This window comes from Python bivittatus, unplaced genomic scaffold (assembly GCF_059951505.1).
Source record: "Python bivittatus isolate LINGU-HERP-01145 unplaced genomic scaffold, Pbiv_v1 ctg000610_np1212, whole genome shotgun sequence".
NCBI classification, from domain to species: domain Eukaryota; kingdom Metazoa; phylum Chordata; class Lepidosauria; order Squamata; family Pythonidae; genus Python; species Python bivittatus.
This window is the reverse complement of record NW_028277088.1, coordinates 42,717,783-42,733,845: the sequence shown is the minus strand read 5'-3', so window position 1 is coordinate 42,733,845 and position 16,063 is coordinate 42,717,783. Positions and strand designations below refer to the sequence as shown.

General features: G+C 34.6%; 1 protein-coding gene across 1 annotated transcript in view; it reads right to left on the bottom strand.

Moving 5' to 3' along the window:
• The window catches only part of NEK11 (NIMA related kinase 11), a 91,993-nt gene that overhangs the window by 56,864 nt on the left and 19,066 nt on the right, over positions 1 to 16,063 (bottom strand). Inside the window, exons 3-4 of the mRNA XM_088150895.1 lie at positions 3,145 to 3,310; positions 1,827 to 1,945 (exon numbers count right to left, since the gene is read on the bottom strand). Of these exons, the coding sequence (XP_088007021.1) occupies positions 1,827 to 1,945; positions 3,145 to 3,310 (285 nt within the window). The remainder of the gene's footprint in view (positions 1 to 1,826; positions 1,946 to 3,144; positions 3,311 to 16,063) is intronic.

Here is a 16,063-nt window from a genome sequence, read left to right as displayed (position 1 = left end):
AACAAAAAGAAATCTTGAAAGTTGAGCATGGCCAATCTTTGGATAGCAAAAATATTGGTTCAGTGGGGAACAATCTAAGCTGCGAAGCAAGATGAGATGGGAACAATGAACTGATTGTGGGAAGAAGAAGGTTTCAACTCTTGCCTTAAGGAACTTTTTTTTTTAAATTAAAATATCTCCATCTGCTATTCCATCCAAAACAAGAATTAGGAAAAATCCAAAGATCAGGATAAAACAAAACTAGAATCTACTATTTCAGAGTTAGGGTTGAGGCACAATTTGATAAATGTGAAGCAAAACATCATAAAAAGCCATGGGTTTATAGGCTGAGGGCCTAGTCTGGTTGTATCTGGAGTTTATTGGTTTGCAGACCCAAGGCTTAAATGACCTATTTCTATGCGCCTACTGATCACCAAAGAGCTTGTGCCAGTTGATGGATTTTGGAATTATTATTATTATTATTCAGCAAAATGCATGTTTTTAATTTTTAAAATTGCAACTTTTATAGCAGTTTCTTCCTTTTCTGTTTTCCTTCAAGCAATCTCACTTTCTGGGTACTCTCTCCAGCCCCATGCATGAATATAACCCCAAATTTAAGAATCTATCAGTTATTCCTTGGTTGCTTTTAAGTAGCAATTGGCATCAATTGCTTAGAGAATAGAAAATATATTTTATTAGAAAAATATGATGGTCACTTCTTCAGTATTATGAATCTGAGGTAAAAAAATAGCTAAATGCTTCTTTGAGGCAAGCCACCAACTAAAGCAGAATAAAGTTGACTGTCGTGGAAAGGTTAGTTGCTATGAACATATGTTAAGGGTAACCTGCACTTACGGCTCCATTGCCAAAAGCAGAAGCAACCATTTCTGGAGTGCCGTAACAGACAATGTTGTCTTCTACTAATCCCCCATTCACCTTCAAGGTGACCTCAGGGTGGTTTTTCTGCTTCTTTTCCAATGTACACTTTTCCCTGTTGTATTGTCTTGAGTGTTCCTGTCCATCTGGGGTGGAACATTTCAGTTTGTTGCAGGCTAACCTCAGCAGTTCATTGACTATGCTGCAGAGGAAGGACTATCCCTTCAACTGAGCCAATGGTCATCAGGCACACAGAGAGGTTCTAAGTAGTCCCCCTACCCCGGCTTTAAAAAAAGAGATGCAGGGCTTTGCGGTTTTGCTGGTTTTCCAATCACCAGCTCCCAGATAGTTCGGTTATACCTATATCAGATTGATTTGAGATGAGAAGAAATCATGTTCTGAGTGTGTACTGTGGTTGGTTAGCAACATTTGAAACTAGCTGTAAATATGTTGATAATCTGGACTGATTGGTCTATCCAAGAAAGCTTACTTTAGAAATCAATATCATGCAAGCATGGAAAAGACTCAATTATTTTCGCACAGCCTAAAATAAATGTATCTGAAGGAGATGGCTATTTTTTCCCATTTGGACAATAAAATAATTTTCACTTTCACAATAATAATTAGACAAAAGAGATGTTTTCCCATTTGGAAAATGGTATAGTTTGCACATTCACATCAGTTTTCTTAGGAAATAAGCTAAAAATGTCTTGCCAATATATTTGATATCTTATAGTAATCTTTGCTGAGATTATAGTTGGGTTTAAAATGGCAAACTTTGGAAAATATTTAAAAGAGGACACTCCCTTTAATCACATATTAATTATCCAAATCCAGATGGCTGAACAGAATTTCATATTAGAGACAAATAAAAACTATTCAACACGCTGTTAAAATGTTTGCTCTATATCAGCAATCCAGCAGTGAAAACTTAGCTTCAATTTACACCATGACAAATCAAATTACAGTACCTTTCATGCAGGTAGTTTACTCCAAGTAATAATTGTATAAACCATTCTATTATTTGGCTTTCAGGAAATACTTTGCCACTTCCTTTGTATTCTTGAATTTTAAAGTCAAGGTCTCGACCCTGAAACACAGGAGCAAATGTACATTCTGATGGAAGCATTACACCTTAATTCATTAAAGTTAATGGAAAGAAATGTACTGGATACAATCAGAGTTTTTTCAATTACTTTTACTAACAAATGTTAAATCACATTTATGTATAGTTTTAGCTCCGTGACTACTCTGTGCAATTCAAAAGCCTAACACTAGGACCTAGATAACTCATGAAGCTAATGCACTGTATACAGTCATGATGTGCAAAAGTTTGTGAGTTCAATTCCCAGCTGAAGGCTTGAACTCCATAGTATTGACATCTGGCTACCCACATCTGATGAATCCCAAAGCAGATGAAATCAGTCATGTAGTGCATCCTTGTAAAAGTAGGAAGGGCTTGGGAAAAACAGATTAAAGTAATGAAAGTCTTTGGCATATGAACAGATATCCACTCTCATTTTTTTTATTTGAATGATGTAACTATGCATAGAACTGCTGCATCTAATCTGGTCAAGGCAGAACAATCCTATAGTTACTTATTGATGGAGGGAGATTCTGTGGTAGAGTCCTCACCATATCCACAGACCTGCCAACTCGCTGCAGCCTCAGCATGAACTAGAGGCAGAATTTTTAAATTTTCCTGTCCTACTGATTCTGAGGGTTGGAGGAGAGAAAGATATAATTACATCAAGGCCAGAAGCAAACTACCCTCTTCACTGGCAAAGCAGCTCTTATGCTGCTTCCTGTGGCTCCTCACTTAGTCTCCCAGCAAAGACAGCATTATCCTTAACTAATTGAAGAGGAAGGCAGCTCAGTCATTACAGCAACTGCATTAATTGACATTGCCCTCATGCATTCAGGCTGTCAGCTCCTAAGTGTGCAGGAAAATACCTATTTTCTTAATGGACCATCATCTCATAAACTTTCTATAACTCTATTCGGTTATTTATATTCTTGAAGAACATAAAATACAGCCAAGGGAACAAGAAGCTCCAATATAGACATGCCTAATTTTACAGTGCACAATGTCTCAGCCAGCTCATTTTGTAAACATGCACTGGATTCTCTCACAAGGTTCTCTTAGGAAATGGAACTCCAGAGTAAGCATTTTAGCAAATGAATAATAAGAATCCTGAAACGGGTGGGGGGTGGGGGGTGGAGTGTCCTTAAAACTTTTTATGGACATTCATTCAGCAGCTCTTAAGAAAAATAGCACACAGGTCTCACCTCACAGTATTCAGTGATGATGCAAAAACTCTCTCCGTCAACAAAACTTGTATAGAATTTAACAATGGCTGGATGGTCTAGCCTGGACAACAGCTGGGCTTCCAAATTTGCTTCCACTGTTTCATTGGGCTTAAGGTTCCCCACAGAGATCTCTTTCAAAACTTTCCTGTTGATCAAATCAGTAAATCATAAGGTGGGTTACTTGCACAATAGTTCTTTTTTCCAATCCTGCGCTCACTCATTTTTAAATACAGAATACCAATTTCGTGAGACTCTTTTTAACACATTTCAATATGTTTGATGTTTTCCCCATTCAGTGCTTTCCAGGACTTTATTTGTGGTGATTTTTAGGAATAGAAAGCAATTGTATGGTCACTGTGGCCAATATGGATAGGCAAATCCTACTGAAGATTTTCTATCACCCTGTGCCTTTAATTTAAAATTTCCTATTTAGGACTATGTTACTGGGTTTTTTTTTTACTTCATATTGAAAATTATAGTGACAGACAATCTTTTAATTTCCAGTTGAATCTATTTTTTTAATTAGAAATTTTTAATGTAATAAAATATACAAAACAAACAAGAACAAATATAGAAAATAAAAGATAAGAAAGAAAATTTTTTAAAAACCATACAATTCTGCCTTCCACCCTTCTTTCTATCAAGTAATTGTCATCTTAAACTTTTCAACTTCCATTTGAATCTCATCATTGCCACTGATTTATTTTATATCCCTCTTCTCTCTGGGAACAGAGAAGGTTTTCTCTCAATTTTTACTGACATTTTCAATAGTGAAATAATTGTAAAGAAAGTATAACTACATCCATGGGTTGGACAGATTATTCTTTTTCTAATCCATCCCACTTCTGCATGTGTCCAGTTATAAAGTTGTTCCATTCTATTTTCACATAAAGAAATGGAATCTTTAAAAGCCGCATGAAAGTTTGCATATTTTAAAAGCACTTCCTTCCAATACATTTCTAAACTTCTTGCATATCAAAATATAGTTTTTAATTGTTGCTGTTTTGAGCAAATTGGAGAAGTACAAAATCCAAATGATAACTTAGTCTGAAAGGCATGTATTGACCTAGTTATACATTTGTGATGTAGAAAACATTCTCAATTGCTCATATTGTATTTGATCTGTTCAGATTTGAATTTCAAACATCTGTTTCACATTTCAAATATTACAATCATTTTCAAAATGTTTCAAATCTCTAACACCTGTGTTTCAAGTCTGAAACATTTGGTTTCTTGTTTGAAATATTAAAAAATGATCAAACAGCTCATTGTGAGTGAAAAATATTTGAACTCAAGACAACTGTTGTGGTGGTGGTGATGATTATGGTTGACGTTAGTATTCCTTTTGCACACTCCAATAAGCATCTCAATTTGAGATAGCCCATCCTATGGTAACAGAAAGAGAAATTCCACCCATCTATATACTACCTCATCATATCTTCTGGCAGCAGTATTTTAGGAGAAGCAACATAAACAAGCATTTCTCAGCAACCATCTTTGCTGCTATCCTTGTTTTCACTTAATATTATAGTACCAAAGGCAACAGAGAATCTCCACGCTGGCCTAAATTTCAAACGTGTTTTGGCACAGAGCTTGAAAGCTCAGTGCTGCAGAGGTCATACAGAACAACTTACGGAATTCTTCCCACTGTAGCTTTCCTGTGCTTAATGGTTCAGAATGCTGTAAGGCATATTTTAAGTTATTTTAGTAAACAAGGGCTTGCCATAAATTTTTTGATATACTGCCTGCATAAAGTATATATGAGCTACATTCATACAGTACTCTGAATATGAATTATGCTTCAAATATAATGCGTGTGATCAGAAAATTTACCAATAAGTAATAAGTAATTGAAGAACATTATTGCTATCAAGGTAGCATACTGGTAAAACTCAAAAGCAAATTATTGCTGCTGCTATTACAATTAGCACTACGTTTGATGGTGATGATGATAACACTAAAGCTTTTTTAAAATTCAAGTTATATAAAACAATCACAAACACTATTAATATAATTTAAAATGGAAGCACAGAGAACTTCCATGTTTAATGAATAAAAACCTTATGCCTGTATTTAATAGTAAACTTTTCCATACATTTTAATCAGGCAGATACTAAAAATATATATTGCAGTTTTATATCAGGGCTTGAGATATAAAAAAAACCTGTATACTGTAATGGGGTTTTAGATGAACACAGCTAAACATTTTCAGTGCATAAATCAAAAGCTTAAATAATATGAAGAGAACACTGCAACTGATGTTCACAATAATGAAAATCCATATAAAGATAGGAAAAAGTTTTCAAGGAGTAAGCAATAACAAATCCTTGTAAACTATCTTTTCATAACACCATTCTTCTGTTACCAGGTGATAAGTACATGGACATTTTTGTACATATTTGCCTAAAGCCTACCTAGAAATATTATTATATAATAATAAAACACAGAATATACTTGTCTACATTTTTGCAAACTTTCTGAGCGCTATTAAAATAGGTAATATTTAAAGTAATCTTCTCATCTTTGATTTGACAGCATGACATTATTTTTTCCTGCTCACAGATCATGTCACTAAACTGTCAAAGAGAATGAGCCTTCCTTAAATATCACTTAATACAAGATCTTTATGCATCAAAAGGCAGCAATAAAAACTTGACATGGCAGGACAGCTTGTCATTTAATTCACTCTGTGATTTGGGTATTGCCATCACCTGTCAAGCCACATGACAAATGTTTATCTCATTAAAATTCTATTATTGGATAGTAAATCAAAAATCTGTATACTTATAAATTAGTTAAAAGTTTGCTACCATACCATGTTTTTTTAATATCAAAATGACAGCTAGTCATTCCATTAACTGAAGGTTTTGCAAAATACTGGAATTATTGCATGAAAAATGAATAAAATTGTTTTAAAATGAATAAATACAGAGAATTATATTTTCTGCAAAGAGGTTTCTGCCTTTCCCTTTTGAAATATTTGTTTAGAAAAGTTTAAATTGACTCTTAGAAGAGAACAAAAGTATTTTTTTTAGACTTAGCTTGATTTTTGAAATTGGGTATCACTCATGATATAAACTGACTTTATTTTTTAAAAAGTCAAAAAACTCTTAAAGATATAAGCACTAATTTGCAATTTTAAAAACCTGGCAAAATCCCCAAGACTTAGAAGTATATGCATATACAGAAAACATGAGGTATGCTTTTACTACTGTAAATAAAATCTTTAATAAAAATTATGAAAAAAAAAATGAGGTTAAGGCTGGTTCACACATGCATGAATTCCATTTGATTTCTCTGTATATGTTAATGATACATGGTGGGAATTTGCATTTTTCACATTATTTTAAGTATAGTATCTTTCAGTTGAGCTTGAATTAATATGAAAAATCAAGGCCAGATCTACCATTGTGAAGCAGTTCCCTCAGGTGACAGATGATGGGAATTGGTGGCTGTAACAGAGAGGAGAGTTGGGCACCAGCCTCCCAACTGTCTTCAACTGGCAGTCTAGTTGGGCTTCATACATTTACTTATTTGTTTAATTGGGTTCTCTTTATCTAGGTTTAGGACTTGTGTGGAGAACAGATCACGTTTTAGGTCATATTTATGCAGAAATATCGAACATTTAAAAGGGTTCACAAATTTTTAAGAACTATTGTATGTATTTATGTATGAGTGTATTTGTGTGTGTGTGTGTGTGTATCTTGATTTTTATGTTCTACAGTAGGTAGATTGTCTGCATATATGTGATTGCCTTCTTTTTTTGTGAAGCATCTGCTGTCAGTCACTGATTGTGGGGACTGAGTTTCAGGAGAGTAGAGATGAATGTCGTGCCTATCTGAAGCCTGACACCTGAATACCTTTCAACTGCCAAAAGTTCTCAGCAATGAACCTGTTGACTAGGAAATTCTGAGAGGTAAAAACCATATAACAAGCAAATATGCTAGTTGGTAAAGAAGTCTATACTGTAGATCAGCTGTCTTCAACCTGATGTCCTTCAGATACATTAGACCTTCATAATTCCCAGATAAGATCATCTTTGCCCATGCTCACAGGGAATTATGGGATAAATTTATTAGATTTATATCCCATTTTTCTTTCAGAAGCTTAAGGTGATATACATCATGCTTCCTCCTTTTATTTTTCCTCACAAGTATCCTATGATGTGGGTTGAGTAGAGATAGTGACCCAGAGTCACCCAGTGAGCTTCTGTGACTAAGGGTGGACTGGAACTTAGCTCCTACTAGTCCTAGTTCACTAATAACTAATATTATACTGACTCAGAAAATGTAATTTTCTGCCTCAAAATGTGACAATGGCCATACATTTCAATGATTTTTTAAAAGGAATTAGGCAACAGTGAGGAAGTCAACAATGGTATCAGTTAAGATAACTATGTATTATCTTTAATATCAGAGGCATTACTCTAATTACCAATAACCAAGAAGTGGCAAAAGAGGAGCTATTGCCATCATGTCTTCAGGTTTCCCAGAAACATCTGCCTGGACACAATAGGCAACAGAATCATAGACTAAATGAGCCTTTCATCTTTTCCCTCTAAGTTTTATGAAAAAGACAAAGGAAATGATCAGTTCTAGCACTTAAAAGAGTGAATTACTGTCACAAATTTTAAATTTTTCACAAATTTTCTAAATCCCTGCATTTTTCTCTTACATGGGTAGTCCAATGGACAAGGAGTTATGCTAAAACTGCAAGAGTCAGGGACAGTGACACATTACTTGGCAGCATTCTTCTAATATTCAAGTGCTGAATATTGTGGAAATAGTAAATTAACTGCCAAGTCAAATGTAAATTTGCTACATTACTGCCAATCAATATGTAAGAACAGAAAGTCCATTTAAAAATGGATTGCAGTTGGCCTTCCTTGGGTAAGGAAATTAATCATTAGAAGGTGTTTGAGAGCATATGCTGTAAATCAAAAGATCTGATGCATTAACAAAGAAATGTTGTACGTGTGCAGGAAAGCAATGAACGAAAATGGTGAATTGTGTTTATTATAATGACTGTTTTCTTAATCAAAAGAAAGTAGATTTACCGGGATTAGTGTGGAAAAGATAGGTAGAAATCAAGTATTTTTTGTTTTGATTAAGCAACCTTGGTGATTACATATTACAATTCCATTCCATTCCACAAGCAAAAAGTTCCTATCTCTAGTTTAAACCTCTTGGACAGAATAAGATTATCTTTAAACCTGTTGGCCAAAGGAACATAACAATAAGTGGTTCAATGAATTCATACTGACATCACTATTGCACAGGCACTGCACTCTGACATTTGAAATCCTAACATTTATGAATTTTCTTGTGGAAGCTTTATGTAGTGAAAATTGATCCTTATATTGAGTTTCCCATTATTATATTATCAATACATTTATAATGTTGCTTCTTGTGATCTCATTGTTGTAATGTGCATTTATTTTGTTTGCATGGCTCTCTTTTCAAAACCTTATTTAGTTTATTATTAAACTTAACAAATTGTGTGCATTGTGTTAAAAAAGCCAGTGATACTAATTTTGATATTAAGTGTCAGCCCTTCAAGTAGATCAGATTAGGAATCCAATGTCATGTAGGTCAGTATTACTTTTATTGTAAAGCTATAGTAACAGAATCTTGCAAGTCTGAATGTGCTCCCCCGTCCCCCCAATCTTTGTAAGAACTAGGGAGGGGCTTGTCAAGTTACATTCCTGCTCCGGACTCAGGCATCTTTTATCTGGCCATTGTGTTGGTAGTGGCTCTTCCTTCTGTCCCTCAAGGCCATTCCCTCTTCCCTTTACATAAAGTGACATTCAGCCTCTTAAGTTTAAGTGTGTGAAATGGGGAAAAATTGCCACTTACTCATGCCTCCAGTCCACCAGATCATGGAAAGTATTTAAGTTCTTTGAAGGGAGTGGCAGTGCCATGTCACTTTCATGCACACCTATTCTTGCCTTCAATCTATCACTAGTGTAGTGGTTTCGCCATAATTGTGATAAGTGCGTAAAAATGAACTAAGAAGGAAATTATAGGGATTATGGCAGTATTGCTAATCTAGCTTTTATTTTCTAGTGCCACTCTGAGTTGTATGATAGGACTTGGTTAACAAAGGGAATGCCTACCAGCTTAGTAGGACTATATGATTCAACAGAAATGGTATAACAGATTTGTTGCCTTTATGGATAACTCTGGAGGTGCAAACTGGTAGCTATTTGCCATGAGAACCAAGGAAGTTAACTTGAGTGCTGAGGATCTGGTTGTACACATCTGTAATTGGAAGAAGTCAAAAATAGAGGAAAGGGGATCCTTGAAATGATAAGGTAAACGGAGGTAGAAGACAGGGAAAACACATGGGGGCTGCTAGCAGACAGCATGAAGTCCACTAGGAAATCAAAATTGGGGACCTTTGGAAGGGAGGGGGAGTCTGTCCCAGAGGGTAGAGAATGAAAAAATGAAACTCAAAAAGTTTCACCCATGAGTTGAAACTGATAAAACTTACTCACCCATGGATTCAGCTGGGAGTGGATCATCACTTACACAGCTGGGAAGAAGAAGAACAGATGGGTTTTGGAAGGGTAAGGATGGAGAAGATCCAAAAGGAATTACACAGTCAAGAGGGGGGAGGGAGGGAGAGAGAGAGAGAGTTTTTGCAAAGATATCTGTAGCTCTGACATTTATCAAGGAAGGGGAGAGAATTAAATTGCTTGAATATGTATTGTGCTTTTAACATACATTGCTCCTTCACCATCCTTGCTGCTGGGTAAGAGAGAGATTGCTGTCTCTAAGCAAGCCTCTCACAACACACAAAGGAACTGAGTCGTTGAAAGTCGGACAGTGTATAAGTTTAATAAATTATTTTTATTATTTCCACTGAGTTCAATAACCCCATATTTAAATATATTCTTGTATGTATGTATCAATGTAATACTATCTGAATATCTCTACTGTTATTCATTTCTTAATGCAAGTAATAAAGTAATAAGATTGCTGTTGTGTATTCATAAGTACAGGTTTACGTTTTTCTAACGGGATCCATGAAGGAAGGGGAAAATTGCCCCTTAAAGCTTCTTCTGCTAGTTGGAGAGTTGGCAACAGGCTTGCTTAATGTAAACTGAATAGAAACACTTTTCTTTTGCACTTTTAATGTAGAATGTATATTTGTTCCTCATCCTTCCCTCTGAGGTATTTTTCTGTTATTACTATTTTTCAGGCAATAATCTAAAAGACATAACAGCAGCCATTAACACCATAACTAAGCAAACTTAGGTTTCTTAGTCTCAGTCCAGTACACGGGTTGAAGCCATAAGTAGGTCAAAGTCTGGACAATGCTTGGACAGAATGTTCCCTAAGAATCCTATATACTTCATTATAATGCCAGGGCAGCAACATGGCACATATACAACATCCCTAGGTAGTATCTATGGAACCTTAAACATAATGTTTAAAAAAACATTTATTTTTAAAAATGGCTAAAATATTTCAGCAAAGAACATATAATAAAATCTCACAAGATTTCAACAGTGAAATCTTGTGAGATTCGGTAATTTCTGTCATTTTAAAATTATTTTTAAATTACTTTTGGGCATCAGAGTCAAAATGTTTGCCAATCTGTGCCATAATAGATGAAAAAGGGACTAGAAATGAAGTAAATAAAATCTATTTGGTCACTCTGACTTTGTGGTTAGATAACATAAAAACTGTATTTCCTAGATCAGACCCCATCAACATTACAACAGCAGCCAAACTGAACCCATTAATGACAGATAGCACATAATGTTATTTTTCTATCTTCATTTGCTAAACTAAGATGCCTTGAAAAAAATGACTTCTTTTACTCCTAAATAAAATAATTATATAAAACTTACTCAAGTAAAGATATTGAAGTCTTTTAGGTCCAAGAAATATAGGATGCATTTCCAAAGTACTACAGAAAAAATAATTTATGAAAAGCGTATGGCAAATTTAAACTTCAGTAGATTAAGACAAATCATATGAAGGTATAACACAGTGTGAGAAGGTGGGCCTGCCTCTCCCCCCAAAAAACTGATAAACCTCGCAGGAAAATTTCTTTAATGAATTCCACTGCATAACTATATTTTATTCATTATACATGATATTAAAAGGTTCAGCACTTCTCTTGGCAATTGTAAAATTATATCATAGCTGGAAACATCTTTATCTTGTACTTCAGACTTTCTTATTTTTATTACCTCAAGTCACAATAATCATAAATCTATCCCTTTAACACTGATCGTTGTTTACTGTTCTCTTCAAAATACTATTACACATACAATACCATTATGTGCAAAAAGCCATTTTGCACTCTTTAAATTGGGTGTTTATAGTTGCTATTTTGTACTGAATAGTAGCTGTTCTTGTTAACAAGATCAACAGGGAGGAACAGAAACCAGAAATTTTAAAAAGAGAAACTAGTTTTCCAAATGCCAACAGTTTATATTTATTACAACCAAGTATGTTTTTAAATTGTAGGTTTTTTCTTCTAGGGCATACACAGAAATTGCAGAATAACAAAAGCAAGTAAAACTGCAAATATTATTTATAAAATATATATGCACATACATACATTTAATATGAAAAATAAAACATTAAAACACCCCAAAATAGTTAAATAACTTGAATAATAATGCAAATAATGGCAACCATAAAAAATAGGTAATAAAAACTAATATTTCAGAATTAATGTATGCTGCTACCTGAAACTTAAAACTCAACTCAAGCCTTGCCTGTGTAACATGGGAAATACTGGAACATGTATGATTGAACTCTAATTTCTGTAAAGACAGCCACATTCATCAGTTGATGTCACTTCTAGGAAAGGTTATATAAGAAGATCAGATAACTTTTATGTAAACTATCTTTTACCAGATGTGAACAACTCAGGAACATGAAACATTGCTAAGTTTTATCAAATAGCAATCAGGGTTCAATCACAATATTTTTATTGCCTGAACAACAGATAACATAAGGATGGTTTATTAGATTCGCTGAAACTGATGGTTTGCTTCTATTTCTGCTTTCATACTTCTGGTTGGTAGCCAAAATATCATGTGAGGTGTCATATTGAAGGAGGAGGACACAAATGATGAGCAGATGAGAGGCCACTCCAGACTTAATAAAGAAACAGATTTTTAGTCTGTCATGTAAACAACCTGGGAAAAAGAAATTCAAAAACTTCAAAGAGACCCTACCTTAATGAAACGACTAATAATGGAGGGCTGGAGGGTTTCTATTTCAGTTCTCAAGTTGCTGTTCTTTAACTCCCAGTTCTTGGCATTAAAACTCATTATAGAAAGCCCCTGTGATTCTTGCCTCTTTGATTGTGCTCTGCAGTTAAGGGGCTTGATTTACCATTATTACTGTTATTGTTTCAGGATTCCTACAAAGTCACTGTCCATTTTCTTGCAATATATAATAAACAAAATACAGTATAAGGAAATATTATATATCTACTAGACTACAGCTTACCAAATGAAATAAGTATGTTACAGCAGGTATCTTCCATGTGTTTTCAGTAATTCCCATAATCCCTAACCATTATTCTTGTGTCTGAGTCTTAAATAAATTAAAAAAGAATGAATGGATGATAAGTTATTATGGTCCTGGACCAAATCAAACATGATAAAAGAAAAGCTCTTAAAATATGTTGTTATGTACTACCCATCATGGTTAATGTCCAGTGACATATTAGCATACTAACTATTGACTGGTAAATAAAATAGCCTGAAAATTTAAACCCAATAATGCATTTTATGAGACTAAACAATCTCATGATGGGTTGCAATAGCAATTATGCAGAATTTTTCACAATTCCTAGAAGACACTGTTGACTTAGCTATAAGGAGGGGAAGAACAAAATGTTTGTCATTTAAGTTCCATGGAAATTAGATCCTCATACCAAGGTAAGTAGAAAGGACAATTCTGTTTTAACTTCCCCAAGAGGGCATGGCAACAATACCTGCATTGGGATTCCACCGAATCTTCCTTCTAATCATGCTTATGGAGACACAATGGATTGGGCCATGGTATGTTTTATGCTTAAAATGTAGGCAAGATAAAGAGCTACCAAAAACAATCTTCTGAGTAAGTCAAAGCAACAGAATGCTGAGCTTTTTGCAGGTCTAGGGCATGAGAATTGCTGTTTCATCTCCACATGAATTCTGCTGTTTCACCTCCACATGAATTCTCTCAAAACCAATCAGAGTAGGTAGCTCAGAATCTTTGCAAATCAGCCAGGTTCTTATCCCCAAACATGGCATTGTCTGCACGCAAAATACACATACATTAGGGATGGGCAAGTATTTTGATCTGAACTGACAAAGGACACATGGTTGCATCCTGTTGCTGCTTCATTAATATCTCCTCATCTCAAAAGTGTATTTTCCTGCTACTCTGAAGCTACCATATGAAACCAGGAAAAGATGAAGCTTCTTTAAGGTACCATTAATACATATAGCGAGTACATCCATGATGGTTCTGAAGCAACTTTCCCACTTTGGATCAGAATATTCTCAGCCCCAACATTCATTTACCTACTTCTCATATCATCACAAACATTTCTTGCATATGCATGTATAAATGTCTTTTTTAAAAAAACAAGGCTATCACACAGCCTTGTTTTACCCTATTCTCAATACTGAAACAATTCACTGATTATTCAATTTATTTTCTCACATTCTTTACTTCTATCACCCACTCCCTTTGTTGCATTCAACAACAAACCTTCAACTTCATATTTGTGTAAAAAAACTGAGGCCTATATCATGTGCTTTCTGTAAATCAACAGACATACAGTAAACTTTCTCACATTTGTATATTTCTCCATAATCTGCTAAAGGTCTACATTACTTTCAACCTGGCATTAAGCTACACTGCACTTCATAAATTTGCTCACTGTTACCTCTCTTATCCTTTTAACCAGAATTCTGTACATTTTCCCAGGGACACTTAACAAACTAATCCCCTTTAGTGTTTGAATTCACTCTTGTTACCTTTTCCTCTCTATTGTGAACAATGACAGCTTTCTTCCAATCAACAGGCAAAAATACAGTCTTCAGATAAACGTTAAGTATGTTGCTTAGTTACTCCATATTTCTATAGTTATACCATCTACACCTGTAGTCTCATCATTTTTCAACATTCTCATGGGTTCTGTTTGATCATTTTTTTCTTTATACTAACATTCATGTCAACTCAGCTTTCAACATATCATTTATACTTCCATTCAAATCTAAAATACTCCTTCAACATGGTATGAATATAAGAATTTATGTCATTGTGTCTGCTCAATGTATTTTCTATAACAGATGAAATTCAATAAATACTTAGATTGAATTCACACAAATAGCACATTTCTTTCAAATAATGTCCATAAAGTCTATTTTATGAGTCATAAAATAAGAGGCTTACAGAATAATCTATATATTTAGAAAGTGTTCAAGAACTGAACTATTGCTAGATGTTATAGGATAACCTAGAAAGAAATGTGTTTCTGTATAAACAATAGGCAAAATATTTTAAAAATGTATTCCAAGACATTTACATATATTGAAACATATATATTGAAAAATATTTTAATATCTATAAATCAAATGTTTACTAATTGACATTCTGAGCTGAGAAACTGCTGTAGTCATTCTTGGACTTTTGGTGAGAGGGTTACTGATTTTAATACAACCATAATATTTCATCAAGGAAAATTTATTTTCACCATTAATTCCTTGTAAGCAGAAGTTTCAAATACATTTTGAATTAGGACAAAATGTAATCGTTCACCTTGTACTGCTTCTAACTTGAATTCAAGATGCTAGCATAAAGTCTTAAAGATGTAGGATCCTTTCTATTAAGCAACTGATTTATCCTTTTTGCCCTATCATTATTTCTGCAATGAACTGTGAATGCCTCTTTTATATCTATCTATCTATCTATCTATCTATCTATCTATCTATCTATCTATCTATCTATCTATCTATCTGAAGGGCATTGTTTTGATACACAATTTTACTCTCTCTCATAATGTGTGGGCATGCATGTGATAGTGCACTCTATCTTATTTACAAAGGATTAACTTGCTTTGTAAAGAGCACAGCGTTTCTTTCCCCCACCTTATCCCTTTGTTGAATGCCTGATTGCCTTCTAAGAGAGCACAGAATTCCCCCACCCCATTTCCTTAAAAGCCAGATGCCTGAAGCCATAAATTAGATCGGTACCAGGCAGAGAAGTTGCAACGAGAGAGGCCCTAAATTCTAAAGAAGTTAGGTATTTAAACTTAGATTCACCTCTTTAGGCTCACCTTTACTTTTCCCTGGGTCATCCCAAAATTCCCTTGTATGGATATGAGGGAATGTACTATCTGAAATATCTGAATATGCCTATAAAATCTTTGTTGCTTGCTTTGCAAGGTGTGGTTCTGGGCAAGACTCCTTGAGCCATCCAGGTGGTTTCATTGGCCAGTAAAACCTCTGTTAAAAGCCTCATCTCAAGTCTTCTTATTTGGCTTTACTGAAACTTGGGAAATAAAAGGTGCCATACATATCTATATATATATCTCACATACATGCTCACCAAATAAGATAAGTCTAAAAAGGGGTATAGAGAGCAAGAAGATTCTTCAAAGCTGGAACTCTCTCTGTAAGATTCCCTCAAAATTCCAATCTCAGAATCATCCTGTGCAAAATGAAGACATTCTAATGTGGGCAGGAAGTTATTTGCATATTCAAAAAAAAAAAAGTAACTCTTCTTTGTTGTTGTTGTTCGGTTGTTAAGTCATGTCCGACTCTTCGTGACCCCATGAACCATATTGTGCCAGGCCTTCCTGTCCTTCACTGCCTCCCTGAGTTTGCTCAGTTTCATGCTCAAACTCTTCTTACCAAGTCATATAATTAAAC